We start from the raw sequence: 17,281 nt of genomic DNA on the forward strand, positions 1-17,281 counted from the left end.
TCTAAATGTGCATAGGATTTTGCCCTCAGTCTCTTAAGATCTGTTACTTCATCATTTCCATCCAACGGCTCTGAATCTCCAATGCATGATTATAATATCCTCTGCTTCTGTGCTACAGTCTAACTGCAATCTCCTTGGGGCAGGAGATATAATCTTCTTTACACAGGAGTCTGTGTATGGAGACTGTGCCTGGCAGATACTAACAATGAATTTAAAAAAAAAACACATGAGCCCACCTGGACTAGGCAGCCTGGGATCTTCTCTGAAGTGAAACTTGATGCTTTTCAACAAAGACACACCTCTTTCAGGGTGTTGTGCAAATTTCTGTTTTAAATGTAGAGACAGGAAATGTGATGGCCAGGCTCCAAAGTGACGCTGTCACTTAGGCCAGAGTTTCCCAACTGTTGACAAAGAGTAAATTAGAGGCTTGCAGTGGAGCCATTGTCACGAATGCCCTGAATTGTCAGAAGGTTGGACATTTGTGGAAATTGCTGCCTCTGTACAAGCAGGTTTTTACAGCATTGATATTGTTCGTTCTGCCTGGAACAGCTCTGCAGGGCTTTTTTTCCTCCTTTTTGCTCTCATGCTCGATCATTCCTCTACGTTGGGATGGGGCTCTTGAAAAAGATTCTGGTTCCTTTTGCAGGATTAGTATTGGCCTTCTGTTTTTATTCAGGAAAGGAAGACTTTAAACCGGGTAAGTTATTTAAAGCAAAGCTTTTTAAGCACAGGGGGGAGGGGGGAGGAAAAGAAGGGAGCCGCGCTGGAATGGTTTTTTACACAGGAACTGGTGCACAGCCTAAAATGAAACATGTCTGGGCGTTTCTTGCATTGCTGATAATGGGAGGCTTTGCTTGGCAAGGCTTTGAAATACATCAAGCAACAGGCAGGGATCTTTGTTCAGCAAACAGGTGAGGTGGGATTCTCCAAGGGACTTTAGGATTTGACTTCATTAAAAGCAAGTGGGAAAGTTGTTTAATCATACAACTACTTCAACATTTTTGAAAAGTCAAGTCATGTTCAATTAGAGTAAAAAAAAATCATGTATGTATATCTCTCTTGGCATTGCTCTGTGTCCCGTTGCAATGATAGCAATTCTTGTTAGTGCTGATTTCTTGGGAGGAGAATGTGAGTTGGATTAGAGGACTGTTAGGACTCAGCAGTTGGTCTGCAGTGTGGAATTGCTGGTTATCCTGTGAGGTTTCTTGCCTTTTAGAGATTTAGCAGGGGGTGGGGGGAGAGGTGTATTTAATGAGATCTTTATAAATGGCTCTCCCTGTATCTTGTTCTCCAGAAATGCTGAAAGGGAAGCATGTGATTGTTACTGGGGCAAGCATGGGAATCGGTGAGCAGATGGCATACCACCTGGCACGCATGGGTTCCCACATACTGATCACTGCACGGACAGAAGCCAAGCTCCAGAAGGTAAATGTCAAATGTTTGTATATGCACGTCCTTCACCAGGCACCATCCTACATGTTTAAAGGCATGAATGTAGAATTCATATTAAACCGAAAGAAAGAAAGAAAGAAAGAAAGAGCTTTGTATACCTTGAAATAATTGAACACATTCATTTTATACTTTGAAGAATGAGAATCAATTCTTGATTTATTTTGGATATCAAATTTCACAGTTTGCCACCAGCAGTATGTGAATATTTCTTCCAATTTACAGTAGCGTGAATTCAATATTCATATGTATGTACAGATATGACTGTAAGAGTGTGTGTTGAGTGTGTGTAGGTGTGTTTGCAGGTGCTTCTATAGGTGTATGGTGAAAAGCAATCCCCCCAAACAGATGTGCTGTGACCACATCATCCAAGATGGCACCAACGCACTGCCCAACTTCTAAATGTCTTTAGAGTTTTGTTTTTCTTTAAATTTCAACTGCCTATCTAAATCCCCGCCCCCCATGGATCCTGGGAAAAATGCAACTGGGCTAGGGGTAAGTCACCCCCCCCACACACACACACACAGTTCTTGGTTTCCATGACTCTTCCCATTCTGCTGCATACATCTCCTCAGCAGTTCTTTCCACTGATTTATATGAAGCAGGAAGAAGAAAAGTACTGGAAGGGCACACCTGTGGCCATCATGTATGTTCTGTGGCCATAGCTACAACAATGTGAGAACCGCTGCTGTAGACAGATTCTTGTCCTATAGTGGTCAAGAGCCAGGAGATCTTGCTGCCCGATGCTGAGGATTAGCTTTACCTGTAGCAACTCAGACAGCAACTGTAGCAACTACTGAAGCTCAACCCTATCCATTCCTATATCTGGCAAACCAGGCACAGATGTCAAGTTTTGCTGCATTAGGGAGTCCCTAGTGAATGGAAATGTTTTAAAGTGGAGTCTTGAAATTAGCCAGTATGACCAAATCAGCCCTCAATATACTTGCAGGATTCCAGAGTTTCTCTTGGACAACCAGATTTTTCACAATGAAGGTCAATAAAGTAGAAGTATCCACAGGGTAACAATCGAGCAACATGTGGTCAGTTTGGTAGGAGAGGGTTGGATTCTGTCTACTTCTTGACCAATGAATTAATTTGACAAGAGATGACAAAGAGATATGGTTTGGTTAGCCTCAGTAACAAAACAAAAAAGGCTGCCTAGAAAATTCATATTCATCACTCAGGCTTAGATTTCAGTAGCCTTTATACTTTAATTGCTTCTTATATCATAAACCAGGATGCAAAAATTCAGGATCCAAATAGCCACTGTCACCGGGGGGGGGGGGGGGGGCGGGGGGGGCGGAATTAGACCTGTCAGTGGCAACTGGCATCTGGGGTGCTGCAGAGGGATCTCCTCCAACCAGACAGTAGACAATCCTTGTCGGCTCATAAATTTGGTGGAGGGGTGGGGAACACCTGTTGGGTGATACAAAATATGGTCACTGCAGTAACGTTTTCATGGTTTCCAATAATTTTGTAAAAGTTACAAGTCTGATATGGCTCCCACAGAAGGAGGTGCTGCAAGGGCAACAGGAAGGGACAAAGTTCTAATACCAGACACACACACACCCCTACACTCCCACCCAAGATTTTAAAGTTTGAATATATGTTGAACCAACCATGTCTCATTTTTATTTTTTTACTAATGAAGAAGCTCAGCATTCTTCCAGCTGGAAATTTTGACAAAGCTGCATTCTCCAGTGGAAATTCCCCACTGATAATGCTGATCCATTAAGCAGACAGACCAAAAATGTGCTGTGCAGAGGATCCTTGCAGAGTGAACCACCCAGGTGTTCCTTTGCAGACTGCCTGGGCATTTAACATGGTAGGAAGGAGAAGAGGCTACAAGAAATCTCCTTTTCTGTTTGTTTCAGGTGGTTACTCGGTGCTTGGAGCTGGGCGCAGCATCTGCCAGGTACATGAATGGTAGCATGGAAGACATGATATTTGCTGAATTGGTGGTGAAGAAAGCAGAGGAATTATGGGGTATGCTGCCTTTGTACAAACATTAGAAATAGGATGGTCAGGTGTCCTGCTTTACAGAGGAAAGTCCTCCATTTGATGGGATGCCCAGACCGAGTCTTGCTTAAAGTCAAAGAACCCTAAGAAGGGAGAGCAGGGAGGGGCCTTGAAACTGCCCATCAAGAGTTAACAGCAGACTGAGTGGCAGGCCCACCAGCCACCTGGCCACAGTCTTCCTTACTATGGGGAGATGGATTTCTATTTACATTATAGCTGTTATCTCTATATTTGCGTTTATACATATAAATTGGCATATGCAAATATAACGCAAATTGGCATCCTCTTTTGCCCTTTTTTTTGGCAGTACGTAAGTGGTTACCCTAATTAGAAGAGCCCTGCTGGATCAGACCAAGTGGTCCATCAAGTCCAGCATCCTGTTTCCCAGAATGACCAACCAGATGCCTCTGGGGAGCCCACAAGCAGGGGATCAGCAGTGGCCTTCTGCCACTGTTTCTCCCCAACGACTTGCATTCAGTGGCATAGTGCCTCTGAGCCTGAAGGTTCCTCATATAGCCACCATGGTTAATAGCCATTGATAGACAGACCTGTCCTCCATGAATTTGTCGAACCACAGCCTTCCTCAACCTGGTGCCCTCCAGATGTGTTGGATTGTTCCTCCCATCATCCCCAACAGCATGGATGGTGGGAGTTGCAGTCCAACAGATCTGGCGGGCACCAGATTGGGGAAGGCTGATCTTATCCTCTTTAAGGCACCTAAGCCAGGGGCCATCACCACATCATCTCCATCCATTTATTGTGTGAAGATGCACTTCCTTTCATCTGTCCTTTCATCATCCATCATTGGAGAGATCTTTCTAGGGCTCTTCATTTCAGTGGTCAACCTTTTTTCTTTTCTTTTTTTGTTAAATAGTAGAGTTCCAGTACAAATCCTTGGAAGAACCCCACTGCTTACTTTCCTCCATTGGGATAATTGGCCATTTACTCCTTTTATTTAACCAGTTCACAATCCATAAGAGGACCCATCCCACTACTCAGAAGCCTTTAATGAAGGACTTTATCAAAAGCTTTTTGGAAGCCCAAACTGAGATGTGCAAAGGCTTGAGAAATTCCATGACTAAATACCCACCACCACCGTAGTGGAAATGTCATTCATTAACATGATAGAGAAGGCCAGTCAGAGAGTTCTGCCATACTGAAAGCTCGGCAAACCTCTGCTTTGGATTCACAGTCAGTTCTCCCTGAAACAGGAATCGGAGTCCCCTGGCACTGTGTGAGCCCAGTAGCTCTCAAGTCACCAATAACAATATAATTCTGCAAAAACTTTCATAATGTGATAGCTCCTGCCTTGGCTGACACTCTGTGAACTGAACCATGGATCTCGCTAGCTAGAAGCACAACACTGGAAGTACTCCAAAACTACCTGAAGAGTTTGGCTTCAGTGCAAGGTTCTAACAGGCTTGCATGCTCTGGAACAGGCACAGGCCTGTAAGGCATTCTATAGCTCATTGGGATATACATCTCATCCTATTGTTTCATAGATAATCCTCTCCTCTTTACTGCTGCTGCTCACAGCTAGTTCTTTTCGCAGGGAGTTATGATTCAGAGATTAGTATCCCAAGGTTGTAGTTCTACCATTGTTTTCCTGAAATAACAACACTTTTGAAAATATAGTAAGTCCAGAAACTCTTGGATTAAATGCAGAAACAACGGCAGTGACACCACCAGATACCTCCATGAGCCATGTCCACGGAGGGAGTTTGCAGAGGAATGCAGCAGGTGCCATTGTATCCCCCCATACCTTGGGCTGGGAATGTCATGGGCACATGAACTAGTGGTAGTGGTAGCTGTTACTAGGATAGGGATGGATAAATCTGTCAATTTCCATTTCTCTTGGTTTCTCATTTTTACCCAATCTTAAATTTGAATTGTCCTGACAATCTTAGGTTCAGTTCACCCCAAACATTGAGATTTTTTAAAAAAACAGACAAACAAAGAACAAGTTCACATAACATTTTGCACACGTTTTCATGCACATTTCTTTTCTCCTAACGTATTTATTTATGTATGCATGCATCTTTATATTCAATTTTGCCTAATATACACTTGTCTGCATGTACTTTTCCTAATAGTAGGCATTTTTAACACATTTTTGTTATGCTTTTTTTTAATGGAGAACTCAGTTGCAAAATTCAGAGAAATGCAAATTTCAAAGGATAGCTGAATTCCAGACAAATTTGCCCCCCCCCCAGCTGTTGCTTGTGCCCCTCCCAAGCAGCAGACAGGTCCAGAGATCAAGAGGGCCTTGCTTGGAGTGCATGGAAGCTGCCTGCCCTGTCCTAGCTCAGTATAGTAGATAATTTGCTGCAGTCTCCCATGCCCCCCCAAACTGTAGAAGGTTTGGGGGAAGCTGGTGACAACCTCATCCCTTTGCTCTCACAGCCTAATCCCCTCCCCACGGGCTATCTTGTAAGTAAAGCATACATGCTAACCTCCACTGTTGAAAGAATGTACCATCACTAGGGATCCTCCAGGATCCTTGGCACACTGGTTAAAGAGTGTTCAGGAACAGCACACAAAAACCTTCCTGGGTAATCACCTGGCAAACTGCTGTCCAGGTCCCTGCAACTAGGACCTCTCAAATATTTACGTTTCTGTTCTCTTCCACTAGTGGATATCCACTAGTAGGAACATCATGGATCTGGGACAGGGATAGAGAGTGTGTGACCCTCCAGATGTTGTTGGACTGCAACTCCCATCATCCCTCACCATGGGCTATACTGGCTAGGGCTGATGGGAGTTGCAGTCCGACAAAATCTGGAGGGCCACACGTTCCCCACCCCTGATCTAGAAGGAATGAGGTAGCAAAGTTGTGGCAATCTGTGGCAGGGAAGACACAGGGCTTGCTGCAGCGTTTAGCCTTAAGCAACTGTGTGCAGTTGTCGAGAGCAATGCTGTGGGCAGCCATAGGGGGGAGCCTTCTTTGCAGAGTGCTCCCCCTGCTGCTATGGGTGCTTCCAGACAAGGCTTTTATCATGCCTTGTTTCCTGGATGGTCAGACTATAATATCCTCCACTCGTAACCCTCCCATGTGTCCCCACTGTTTCTTCTGTGTTTTTTCTTACCACAGAAAATCCGTTAAGAAAAAAGATGGGATAGTGTGCAGTGCCTTCTGAGGGGTAGCACTAGGAGCTCTCTGTCTGGAAGTACTCTGAGATTTTGCCTCCATCCTTTTTTTTTCCGCCATCACTGCCACACACTTCCTTTCATTATGGTAGCAATTAAGGATCACATCTTTACCTTGCTTCCACCATTCCTGCTTATCAGCTGGAAAACAGGCACACTAGAAGGAGAGGACATTTTTTGGTAATCTGAAAGGTGTGAGAAGGAGGCATGGCAGTCCATCACTGACCTTCCAGGGTCTGAGAAAATGATTTAACGAGCACTGCAAATGCCAAAACTCAGGATAGCAAGCAATTGAGCTGGCAAATCAGAAGGCTTCCAGGTAAGGCAAGGCCTGCTTATCACAGGGAGGGGAAGTGCCCAGCCAATCTCTGGTTGTGACTTCAAAGCAACTTCATTCAGTTTTTAAAAAATATTTCTGAAATGTTTTCTGCCAAATATAGCAACCAGAAAACATTCAAAAATGCAAATATACAAATCCAACAACCATAAAAGTATCATTTAAAATAAGAAATGTAAAACAAGAAGTCCATAATAGCAATTAAAATCACTAAAACTATGTGTCTGCACAGAAGTTACAAAAAACAGCAGCAGCTATTAACACTCTCCAAATGCCGGGTCTACCAGGCTTTTGTTGGTTCTGAGCATATGGTCTCTAGAGCACAGTCCTATCCAGATGCTCATCAGCCTCTGAACTCAGAGGCTGACAGGCATCCTATGCAGAGCAGGAAGAGTGTGGAGCTGATCTTCACCGCTGCGCTTCTCCCACTCTGCACTTCTGCTAGACAGGCAGTTTTGCCCGTCCAGCTACGGCTCTGCAGAGAGGGAAGGAAGGAGGCTGGTGAAGGCTGGGGATAGCTCTTTTTCCTGCTTCCCCAGTCCCCTCCCCGCCCACAGAACCATCCCTTTCCCTCCTCTCCAAGGTCATTTTTGAGAGCTTGGCAAGGCAGCCAGCACAGTTCTCTCCATGCTAGCTGCGAGCGAGAGTGGGAGGGGAGCTTGGACTCCTGGGTCCGAGGTAGGAGTGCTGTCTCCGACCTCAGATCCTGAAATCTGAACTATCCTATGCCCCCACCCCCAGACATTGTTTAGGGGGCCATAGGATTGCTTTCACCAACTATTGCCTCTGAGATTAAGGAAAAGGTATCCCTCTAGGGTTATGGGGGAACATAATCTTCCCGAATTCAGCAATCCTACACATATATACTTACTTGGTTGGGAGTAAGCCTCATTGAATTCACTGGAATTTTCTTCTGAATAAACATATGTAGGACCGCACTATTAAGGTTGTAACTAATACAGCCACAGAAAGTATGGGGGAAAGATTTGTGTTATGTATTTTGTGTTTCACATTCCCTTAAAGTTTTGTGCTGTGTCAATTTTCCCCTGTGATGGGACTTAGGAAATACCCTATAAATAATTGTCCCAATGAGTATCGGATCACCAGAAGAGGGGTTCCTCTGTTTGTGTACATATCTTGTCGGCTGCTATTAGAGAGGAACCAGGTCATTCTATAAAGACGCCAACCTAGAAGTGCTCCAAGGCCACACAAAGTCAGAGCCTGCTCAGGGTATGCAGGCACCTAGGTCAGACCCAGTTCTGTAGTTTTCAGGCGTGCTGTAGCCCAAGTATTTCTCATTTTAGAACTTAAGCAGAGTTGCTAGGATAGCTGATCATGACAAAGGTCATGCCTTCCCCTACCAACCTGACTTAAACAATCCTTTTCTCTCCCCTTCTCAGGAAACCTTGACATGCTTATTCTAAATCACATTGGCAGTAGCTATTTCAACTATTTCAACAGAGACGTCGGGCACGTGAAAAAGCTCATGGACATCAATTTCCTAAGCTATGTGACCATGACAGTTGCAGCTCTTCCTATGCTGAAGAACAGTGGGGGAAGCATCGTAGTAGTTTCATCTATGGCAGGTGAGCATAAACTGCAATTGTGTGAAGTGGCTCTCAGAATCCTAAGGCTATTTCCTGCATGGAAACTATGAGAGGCCCATGGGTTGATGATAGTCATAAACACAGATGATTGCACACTTAACTGGTTGCCTCTTGCAACTACAAGTACACCTCCAGATGTTTTGGACCACAACTCTGAGCATTCCTATTGATCATATTGGCTGGGGCTGATGGGAATTAAGGTCTAAAACATCTGGAAGGCACCAGGTTAGGGACAGCTGCCATAGCTGCTTGAATCACAGAGGTGTGAGGCTACAAGCAGGTCAAGGCTCCACAAACTGTAAACCTGAGAGGCCCTTAGGCTGACCGAGTCCCCAGTTCTTTAAGCCCGCAGCAGTGTACCAGGAGGAAAGACCGAATGGCTGTTCCTCCTCCTACCTGCGTGGATGGGAAAGCCTCAGGCTGCTAAATAGACCTAAAGACCAGCAGATTTAAGATAACAAATCCTAGCAGGCCACCATAGCAGCCATTATAGAACATCCAAAGGCTCACCTGTGAAGGATTGTGACCCTGCTGTTCAGTCTCAAAACCTCCCTTTCTCATTTCAGCCTAGTTTACAGTCTTGTGGAGTGGACTAGGGCAAAAGTGCGCTGTCTCTTCATTTTTCTTCCTGAGACTCTGCGTGAACCCAGAACTCCAGAATAGTCAGCCTTGGACCAATCGCCTTGCCTTGCCTTGCCTCCATTGTCCTAGGTAGGGATGGGCGCAGATTCCCTACCTGCTGGTCTGGGTGGGAAACCGCCCTTGGGGGGAGGCGATCCGTCCCTTCCCCCGGAATCCATCCAGGCCAGCTCCGCTCTGCAGCAATCCTGTGGTGCTGGCCGCCGAGTCCGCATTGCTGGCGATACGGCCAGCCGCCATTGCCGTGCTGTATCACTGGGCTAACTCTGGATGTAAATGGCATCCACTACACCATTTGTGTCCCTGTTTTTTCACTCAATAGGCTACGCAAATATCTACGTAAATATAATTTGTGTAGCCTATCGCGTGAAAAAACAGGGATGCAAATGGCGTAGTGGATGCCATTTGCGGTCGTAAAGCTGTTAGATTAACCTAAATGCAGCTGTAAATGGCTGCATTTAGGTTAACCTAACAGCTTTATGGCCGCAAAAGGCATAGTGGACGCCATTTGTGTCTGGAGTTAGCCCAGCGATACAGCATAGCAATGGCAGCCGGCTGTATCACCAGTGATGAGGACCTGGTGGCCAGCTCTGCAGAATCACTGCATGGAGGACCCAGCCCGGACGGATTCCGGAGGGAGGCGGAGGTAAGTGCCCTGTTCCGCCATGGACTCCGGAGGCTGGATTCTTTGGAATCCAGCCTCATTGAGGTCCGTGGTGGAATTCTCCGCCATCCCTAGTCCTAGGCTCTGTTGTGCTCCAGCTTGCTCTGGACTGATCTTATTTTGAAGCCAGACATAGATGTAAGGTCCCAATCCTACAAAGAAGAACCATTCTGCTCACCAAGCTGCAACAGTGAATTCCAACTTGAGGAACAATTTCCTGTCACTGTGGGCTTCTCCGCACCAGGCTTTTTATTCCGCAGCTTACCAGGGCTTCTGCTTCTGGATTCTTTGCGGGACTAAGATCGGCTCCTTGCACTGGCTGACATGCACTTTTTTTCCCGGGTCTTCCTTTGTCTACAAGTTCTACATGTTTCATATACAGCCACTAGATGCACTGTTGTATAGTGGAAGTGCTCAATTACACATGGCCATTAAAGCGGATTAACATTTATTACCACATTACCCCGATCTTTTAAAAAAATGGGATGAAGGTCAGAAAGTACAGGCGATGCCCTGGAGGTTGACGATGTCATATAAAGCACCCACAAACGTCTGTGAGTGATCAATCATGAGCGTGCAATAAAACCTTCATGTTGAAATGCTCTGAAAGCATAGGACTCAGTCCCTGGACTGACTCAGAATCCAGGGGCAAAAGCTTTTAGAATGATGGACAATTAGGAACAAAGGACTTGAAATAAGACTAAGATATAGTCCTGTTGGGGAAGGGAGAATTGGTTCCTATCTCAGAAAATGTGGAGGAAGCAAGACTCTGGCTGCCTTTGCAGATGGACCTAGCAGTGTGGGGGCAACCTCCATGCAGTGTAATCCCACACTGCAGGGAAGTGGGGGCGGGGAGGTTAATAAAGTAACACGGGTTGGGATTGATTCCATGGATCTTTCCTGGGAGGGAAGGTGCTGATTGGATGAGAAGGTCTATCAAAAGCTTTTTTGATAAGTCCACAGGGTTGTATTATTCACACATACAAACACATCTGCAGTGTGAATTGTACCATGTGGAAGTGGTTCTGATGCTGCTAGGTGTGCATATGAAGACAGTCTATGCCCTCTATGACGTTCATATTTCATATTCATATGAAATTCATATTTTATGGACCCAGTGTACAGGCAGCTGTTCCTTGTGCTATCAGGACTAGATTAATACAACCGTTGTTTTGGACAGCAACTGCTATTTAGTGCTTTTGTGCTTCCCAGTGGAGAAAGTGGCTGAACAAAGTCCACTTCACAAATAATGTGGGGGCCACCTGTCCTGATGGCTATATATTACCATCAGGTAATATATACATACTGCAGGCAGTATGTCTCTGTATACCAGTTGCTGGGGAACATGCATGGGAGGGTGCTACTGCCTTTTTGTCCTACTTCCAGAGACAACTCGTTGGTGACTGTGTGAACAGAATGCTGGACAGGATAGGCCTTTGGTCTGATCCAGCAGGGCTCTTCTTATGTTGTTACGTTATGCCGTTAATTGTATGTTCTTAGTACTTGGATATGATCTGACACCCCAGTCGCTCACTCCAGAAGCAGTCACAGAGTACAAACGGGATTGTCAGGTCCTGCCTGTCCCTTTAAACATTCTGGGGCATCAGAATCATGGAGCCACTGACATCTCCCTCCTGTGTCCTTGCTGGCCCCTTTTCTTCTCCTCTTTCCCACTCGCTGTGATTCAAAATCAGAGTTCTACTTGCTCCAGTCAGTGGGAGAGGACTGCCTCAGAACATTTACAGCCTGATGACTCACATGTTTACTTGGAAGTAAGTCCCACCGACCTCAGTATTATTTACACCCAACCAAGTAAGTATGCATTGTGTTGTGCCCTCTAATGACAGGCAAGATCTCTGGGTTACAATCCAGCAGCCCTAATTAAATTAGGGATGTACTAATCCCTTACCTGCCAGTCCGGGCGGAGGGGGGGGTGTCCCACGGGGGGGGATGCGATCCGTTCCTCCCCCCAGAATCCTCTTCAGCTGGCTCCGCTCCGCAGCAATTCCATGGAGACGCCGGCCAGCTCCAAAGTGCCAGCGATACAGCCACCATGCTGTATCGCTGGCTGAAGGAGACTACTGACTGTGGCCGCAAATGGCATCCGGGACTGCATTTACCTTAAACTAAGGCCTTTATGGCCGCAAATGGTGTCCCGGATGCCATTTGCGTCCTCAGTCAGTCCTCTTCAGCCAGTGATATGGCACGGCAGCCGTATCGCTGGCAATCTGGAGCCGGAGGAGCCGGCCGAAGAGGATTCCGTGCAGATGCGGGGATAAGTCTTCCGTTCCGCCACGGACTCCGGGGGCCCGGATTCTTTAGAATCTAGCCTCATTGGAATCTGTGGCGGAATTCTCCGCCATCCCTAAATTAAATACACATGTTCGGGCTTTTGAAAAATATGACTGTATACCATTCTTCATTGCATTTTAAGGGGTTTACCCTTACAGGCAACCTAAAAATAATTTAGATGATTTAAATTAAATAATTTCCATCGAATTTGACTTTTCTGTTTTAAAATTTTGCAAGATATCTAGTTTGAGGGCAGTACCCAATGTTAGTAGTCTGCCAGTAGCAATCACGCTGCATTGGCACAGGGGTGGGCTAGGGGTGGTCCACAAGTTGCATGCAGCCTCCGCCACCCTCTGGTGCAGCCCCCGTCACCACCACCCCTGAAATTCATGGCAGCAGCAAAAAAATTGGCGGAAGGGTAAAAAGGACAGATTTAGCAGTGGTGGCAAGAGTGTGACCTACAAAACGGGGGGGGGGGCTTCCAGATCTCCCTGAATTTGACCACCCCCGTGCTAGTGGGAAACGAGCACCTTTCAGGAGCTCCACGGACTTGCCCCATTCTGGAAGCACTAGTTTAGGCTAGTTTCCAGTTGTGCTATCAAATGTTAGCTTCCCATGGCACTAGTTGTCATTCTCGCTAGTACAAGGTCTGCATCGGATACTGAGTTCCCTGTATTTACAAATTTATTTATGTTGTTATTACTCTTATTTTCTGCCTTTTTTCCTCTTGCAAGGAACTCAAGGTGGCTTAAATGGTCCTCCTCCTGTCCATTTTATCCTCACAACAACCCTGTGAGGTAGGTTAGGCTGAGAGGCAGTGACTGGCCCAATGTCGCCCATGGTGAGTGAGTTTCATGGCTGAGTGGGCGCTAGAACCCGGATCTCCCAAGTCCCAGTCCGGCACTCTAACCGCTGCACCACACTACACTGGCTCTAACACCCCAAATGCCTCTATACACACAGAGGGAAATCAGTTTATCTTGAAAACATTGAAAGATATGTGATATATATTTTTAAAATTGTTACAACTCAAATTGTGCCACAAGTATAAATGTTGGGTGCTCATATAACTGGGAAACAGTTTATAAACAAAATAACAAGTGCATAAATGGAAGCAGGAAAGAGAAAAAGATATCCCATAGAGACATAAAGTAGTAATAGTTATGCTTCCTTTGCCACCTTCAGGATCCTAATGGAATTTACCCATATCTGTATTATTGCTGTACTTCTAGGCAAAATTGGCTTCCCCTTCACTGTTCCCTATGCTGCAACTAAGTTTGCTCTGGATGGATTTTTCAGCTCCCTGAGGCAGGAATTTGTCATGCAGAACACCAACATTTCCATCACACTCTGCGTCCTCGGACTCATTGACACAGGTAAAATTTGAAGTATTGAAACCTGACCTGTTAAGACCTGGTCTTCCTTCTTGACAGATAATTGCTATGCTCAAAATCTGTCTCAACTTCAACAACTTTAAAGCCAATGAATCTTTCACTTGTCCTTTTTTTCTAACCTAAATCATTGTAGATTATAATGCCGTGAAGTATTAATCAACAAGCAATACTTACTTACATTTTTCTCAAGTAGGGATTGCCCATAAATTACACAGAAACAGATAACTGTTTGTGGATCCCAAATTAGGCGAATTAATATTTAAAGGAATATGAACACTTTCACATTAATGGTGAAGAGTTCTCGCTAACTCCAAAACATACACATCCATCAACAGAATATAATATATCCTCCCAAATATTCTTCCTATTCTTCTGTATATTATACAGTATTTTAAACAGGGGTACAAAACCCGGGTGCTGAAGAGGACCATTTTTAAGGATACATTTCCAGGCCTGGAGACTCAGTTGTAGGCTTCCCTTCCCTCCATTCAAACCTTATGGCCTTTTGTGGCTACCCTTACATATTCACATACAGTAAGATAATTGGAAATGGCTCCACCGAAACTCACCGAAAACTCTTAAGGAATGATTTCTAACAATCACTTACCTAATGACAAATTGCAGGTATCTGGTGGTGTGAAATCATTGTCACATGGCAGCCATACCTATGTTTCATTCTGTGAGCAGTACCAACTGTTGGTGCAAGCCTTCACATGATGCAGAAACTGCAGCTGAAAATAGCCATCTGAATTCCTCCAAAGTTATAGATTATCTACAAAGTTATTTAATCTCTTCTTTATACTACTACAAGCTTGGGGGTGTGTGTTTGTATCCAACATTATGCTAGCAAGAAAAGTACAAGAAGTGACATTGTTCTGCTAGGGTTTGTGCAACGGCTAGTGGAACAACAAGAAAAATTAGTGCAAGCAACAGTTAGCCCAGTGAAGTTGTAATGCATTGTGCAGTAGATTATGCAACTACAGCTTCTGCAGCAGCTTGGGGAATGACTTCTGCAGGCAGAGTCAAAGCATTGGACACTTGCACGAGGATGAAAATGGGGTTTCCGCAAGTAGTGGAAGCTCTGTGCTAGCAGAATGACGTGCAAGATGCAAACCACACTTGGGAAATTCAGTGATGCACTATTTATTAAAAACGAACAATTCCACTGTGAAAAAATACATGTAGGTTACCTTATCAGACAAAGTTAGGATTTCTTGTCAACATTCACTCAGGTTTTCACTATTACTCATTTACTTGGGAGTAAGTCTAATTGAATCTAATGGGGTTTATTTCTGAGCAGAGCTCTGTACAAGAAGGCCCTTATCATCTGAGTTCCTGAGCAGTGAGTACGTCTAATCAATCAACAAATACTAACTCAAGTCCATTGTCTTCCCTTAGAAAATGCCATGAAGGCTACTTCCGGTATATTCAAGTCTCTGGCAGCCCCAAAGGAGGAATGTGCACTAGAAATCATTAAGGGGGGAGCCCTGCGCCAACGGGAAGTTTATTATGACTATATATCTACAAAGACCCCTCTATTAATTCGAGACTGGTCTCCAGACCTCCTGGATTATTTCATCAGGAAGAAATATAATGTGGAAAAACTAAAAAAAGATTAAGTGCAGTCTTATGATTCTTTTGCTTGTTTCTACATCTCTCTTGTTATCTTACATAAGCCTCTGATGCTGCAGCCACACTCTCTTTTAGCTCAGGCTGTCTCCCATTTAACTAATATGATAGCAGGATGCTGGAAATGCTGGAATCCAGTAAGCTGTTAAATACAGACCTGAAATCTGTTACAACGTCTTGGAATTCCTGGCTGAAAAAATGTTCATGCCTTATGTTCTGGAACAAGAGGATATATCCATGGCTTGGAAAAGCTCATGTTTATCACTGATGTTTAGTATGCTCTTGAGCTGCATCCAGATGATAGCTTTTCATACTCTGGGTGAGATGCTTTAGAGCAGGGATGCACAACCTTTTTGGCCCTAAGAGCAACACTGGGTGGGGCCAGGGGGCTGCATGTGCATGAGTGCACATGCACACGCACACAAGCAAGTGGACGCACACACAAGCCTGAGGCTTCTCTTGCTAGTACTAGTGCTAGCAAGGGCTCCATTCTTGGGCCTCCAGTGACAATCCATTATTGTCGCTGGAGGCCCAAGTGGCCGTGGCTGCTTGGAGTGCTTTTTACCAGCTTTGGCTGGTTTGCCAGGTACGGCCTCTCCTGGACAGGGATATCTTGGCCTTGGTAGTATAGGAATTAGTAAGCACAAGACTGTATTACTGCAGTCCACTCTATGTGGGGTGCCCTTGAGGCTGGTCCGGAAGCTGGAACTAGTGCGGAATGCAGCAGCTCGGCTGTTGTCGGGAGCTGCCCCTTTCAGCATGTTACTGCTTTGCTGAGGGAACTCCATTGGCTGCCTATTCACTACTGGGCCAGGTTTAAGGTATTAATAGTAGTGTACAAAGCCCAAAACAACTTGGGACCAGGATACCTGAAAGAGCGCCTTCTTCTTTACCAACCTGCCCAGTCACTGAAGTCATTGGAGGGCATGTCCCTGGTGGTTCCACATGCACCCATGGCCCGGCTGGAGTCCACCAGGAAAAGAGCCTTCAGTGTGGTGGCCCCCTTCCTGTGGAACTCCATGCCTTTGGAGGTCAGACAGGCACCAATGTTGTGTTGCTTTTGGCACCTCTTAAAGACATTGTTATTTCGAGAGACCTTCCTTGAGTGACCAGCTGCGGTTTATTAAGTTCAGAATCTGTTTCTTTTAAAATGTTTTGTTTTAATGTGGTGTTTTATTCTTTTATTGTGTTGTTCACCACTCCGAAATCTTTGATGTGGAGTGGTATATAAATATTGTAAATAAATAAATAAATAAATCTCCTTATCGCTAATCTCCTTACTGCTGCTTTAACACCAAACAGGACATAAAGGAGAATATTACATAAAGGAGGATGTCCATAAGAAAAGAAGTTATAATGTAGTACTGAGTTCCATACATGGGCATCAATTCTCTCCCTTATGTAGATTTTGCTGAATGTGCAGAAACCAGAAATTTATCATACCTGTCATGTAGACAGGTAGACAACCAGTACAAACTGTATGATGTAATCTGGCTTACACAGTGAATAAACATTTAGAACTTAGATGTTTAGAATTTTTTTGCCCAAATATCAGATTTGGCAAAATGAAAACAAAAACCCACAACCCACCAAACAACTAAACAAAAAACAACCAAATTCGAACTTTTGGAAGTTTTGAAGTTTATTTTTGAAATTTTGTTTGAAAACCTAAATTGATGTCTTGCTGATAAAAATGTTAAGTCACTGCGTTAAACACAATGTTTTGCACTTAAAACACACGCACACAACTCTTAAACTCTACACGACCTATATTTGGAAATGTAAAAAAATATTGAATTAGGGCAGCATAAATTTGAATTTTTGCAAGACATTTTGAGGTAAGAAAACTGCTTGCGAGAATTTTCCTCCAAATTCAGCTTAGGGCGCAACCTGTGCATGTTCAGATGGGGGAAAAAGGTCCTACAACTCCCAGCAGAGCTGGTTGGAGAATGCTGGGAGTTGTAGGCCTTTTTTTTTTTTTTTGTCTAAACATGCATATGACTGTGCCCTTAAGCTCTAGCTGTGCAGAATGGGCACAATGAGACCCTGAATTAACAGCTCTTTGTAAATGTATCCTTACATTGCTTCTTCCAATGCCCTCAGA

General features: G+C 44.7%; 1 protein-coding gene across 1 annotated transcript; it reads left to right on the plus strand.

Annotated features, from left to right (window-relative positions):
* The first annotated feature begins 311 nt into the window (after window positions 1-311).
* On the plus strand, window positions 312-16,739 carry HSD11B1 (hydroxysteroid 11-beta dehydrogenase 1). The gene is made up of 6 exons (XM_084853411.1): window positions 312-697; window positions 1,295-1,425; window positions 3,324-3,435; window positions 8,353-8,538; window positions 13,387-13,530; window positions 14,947-16,739. Exons 1-6 carry the CDS (start codon window positions 610-612, stop codon window positions 15,165-15,167), a joined length of 882 nt encoding a protein of 293 aa, XP_084709537.1. The 5' UTR covers window positions 312-609; the 3' UTR covers window positions 15,168-16,739.
* The last annotated feature ends 542 nt before the right edge of the window (window positions 16,740-17,281 follow it).

The sequence above is a fragment of the Heloderma suspectum genome, chromosome 4 (assembly GCF_057233095.1).
Source record: "Heloderma suspectum isolate Gila_16-S chromosome 4, 16-S_ref, whole genome shotgun sequence".
In the NCBI taxonomy this organism is placed as follows: domain Eukaryota; kingdom Metazoa; phylum Chordata; class Lepidosauria; order Squamata; family Helodermatidae; genus Heloderma; species Heloderma suspectum.

What these genes read in the sequence shown, in the direction of transcription:
- HSD11B1 (XM_084853411.1), top strand. Translation starts at nt 610, where the DNA reads ATGGGGCTCTTGAAAAAGATTCTGGTTCCTTTTGCAGGATTAGTATTG. An exon ending in GAAAGCAGAGGAATTATGGG is followed by an intron (nt 3,436 to 8,352) that starts GTATGCTGCCTT and finishes TCCCCTTCTCAG; the next exon opens with GAAACCTTGACATGCTTATT. An exon ending in AGTAGTTTCATCTATGGCAG is followed by an intron (nt 8,539 to 13,386) that starts GTGAGCATAAAC and finishes CTGTACTTCTAG; the next exon opens with GCAAAATTGGCTTCCCCTTC.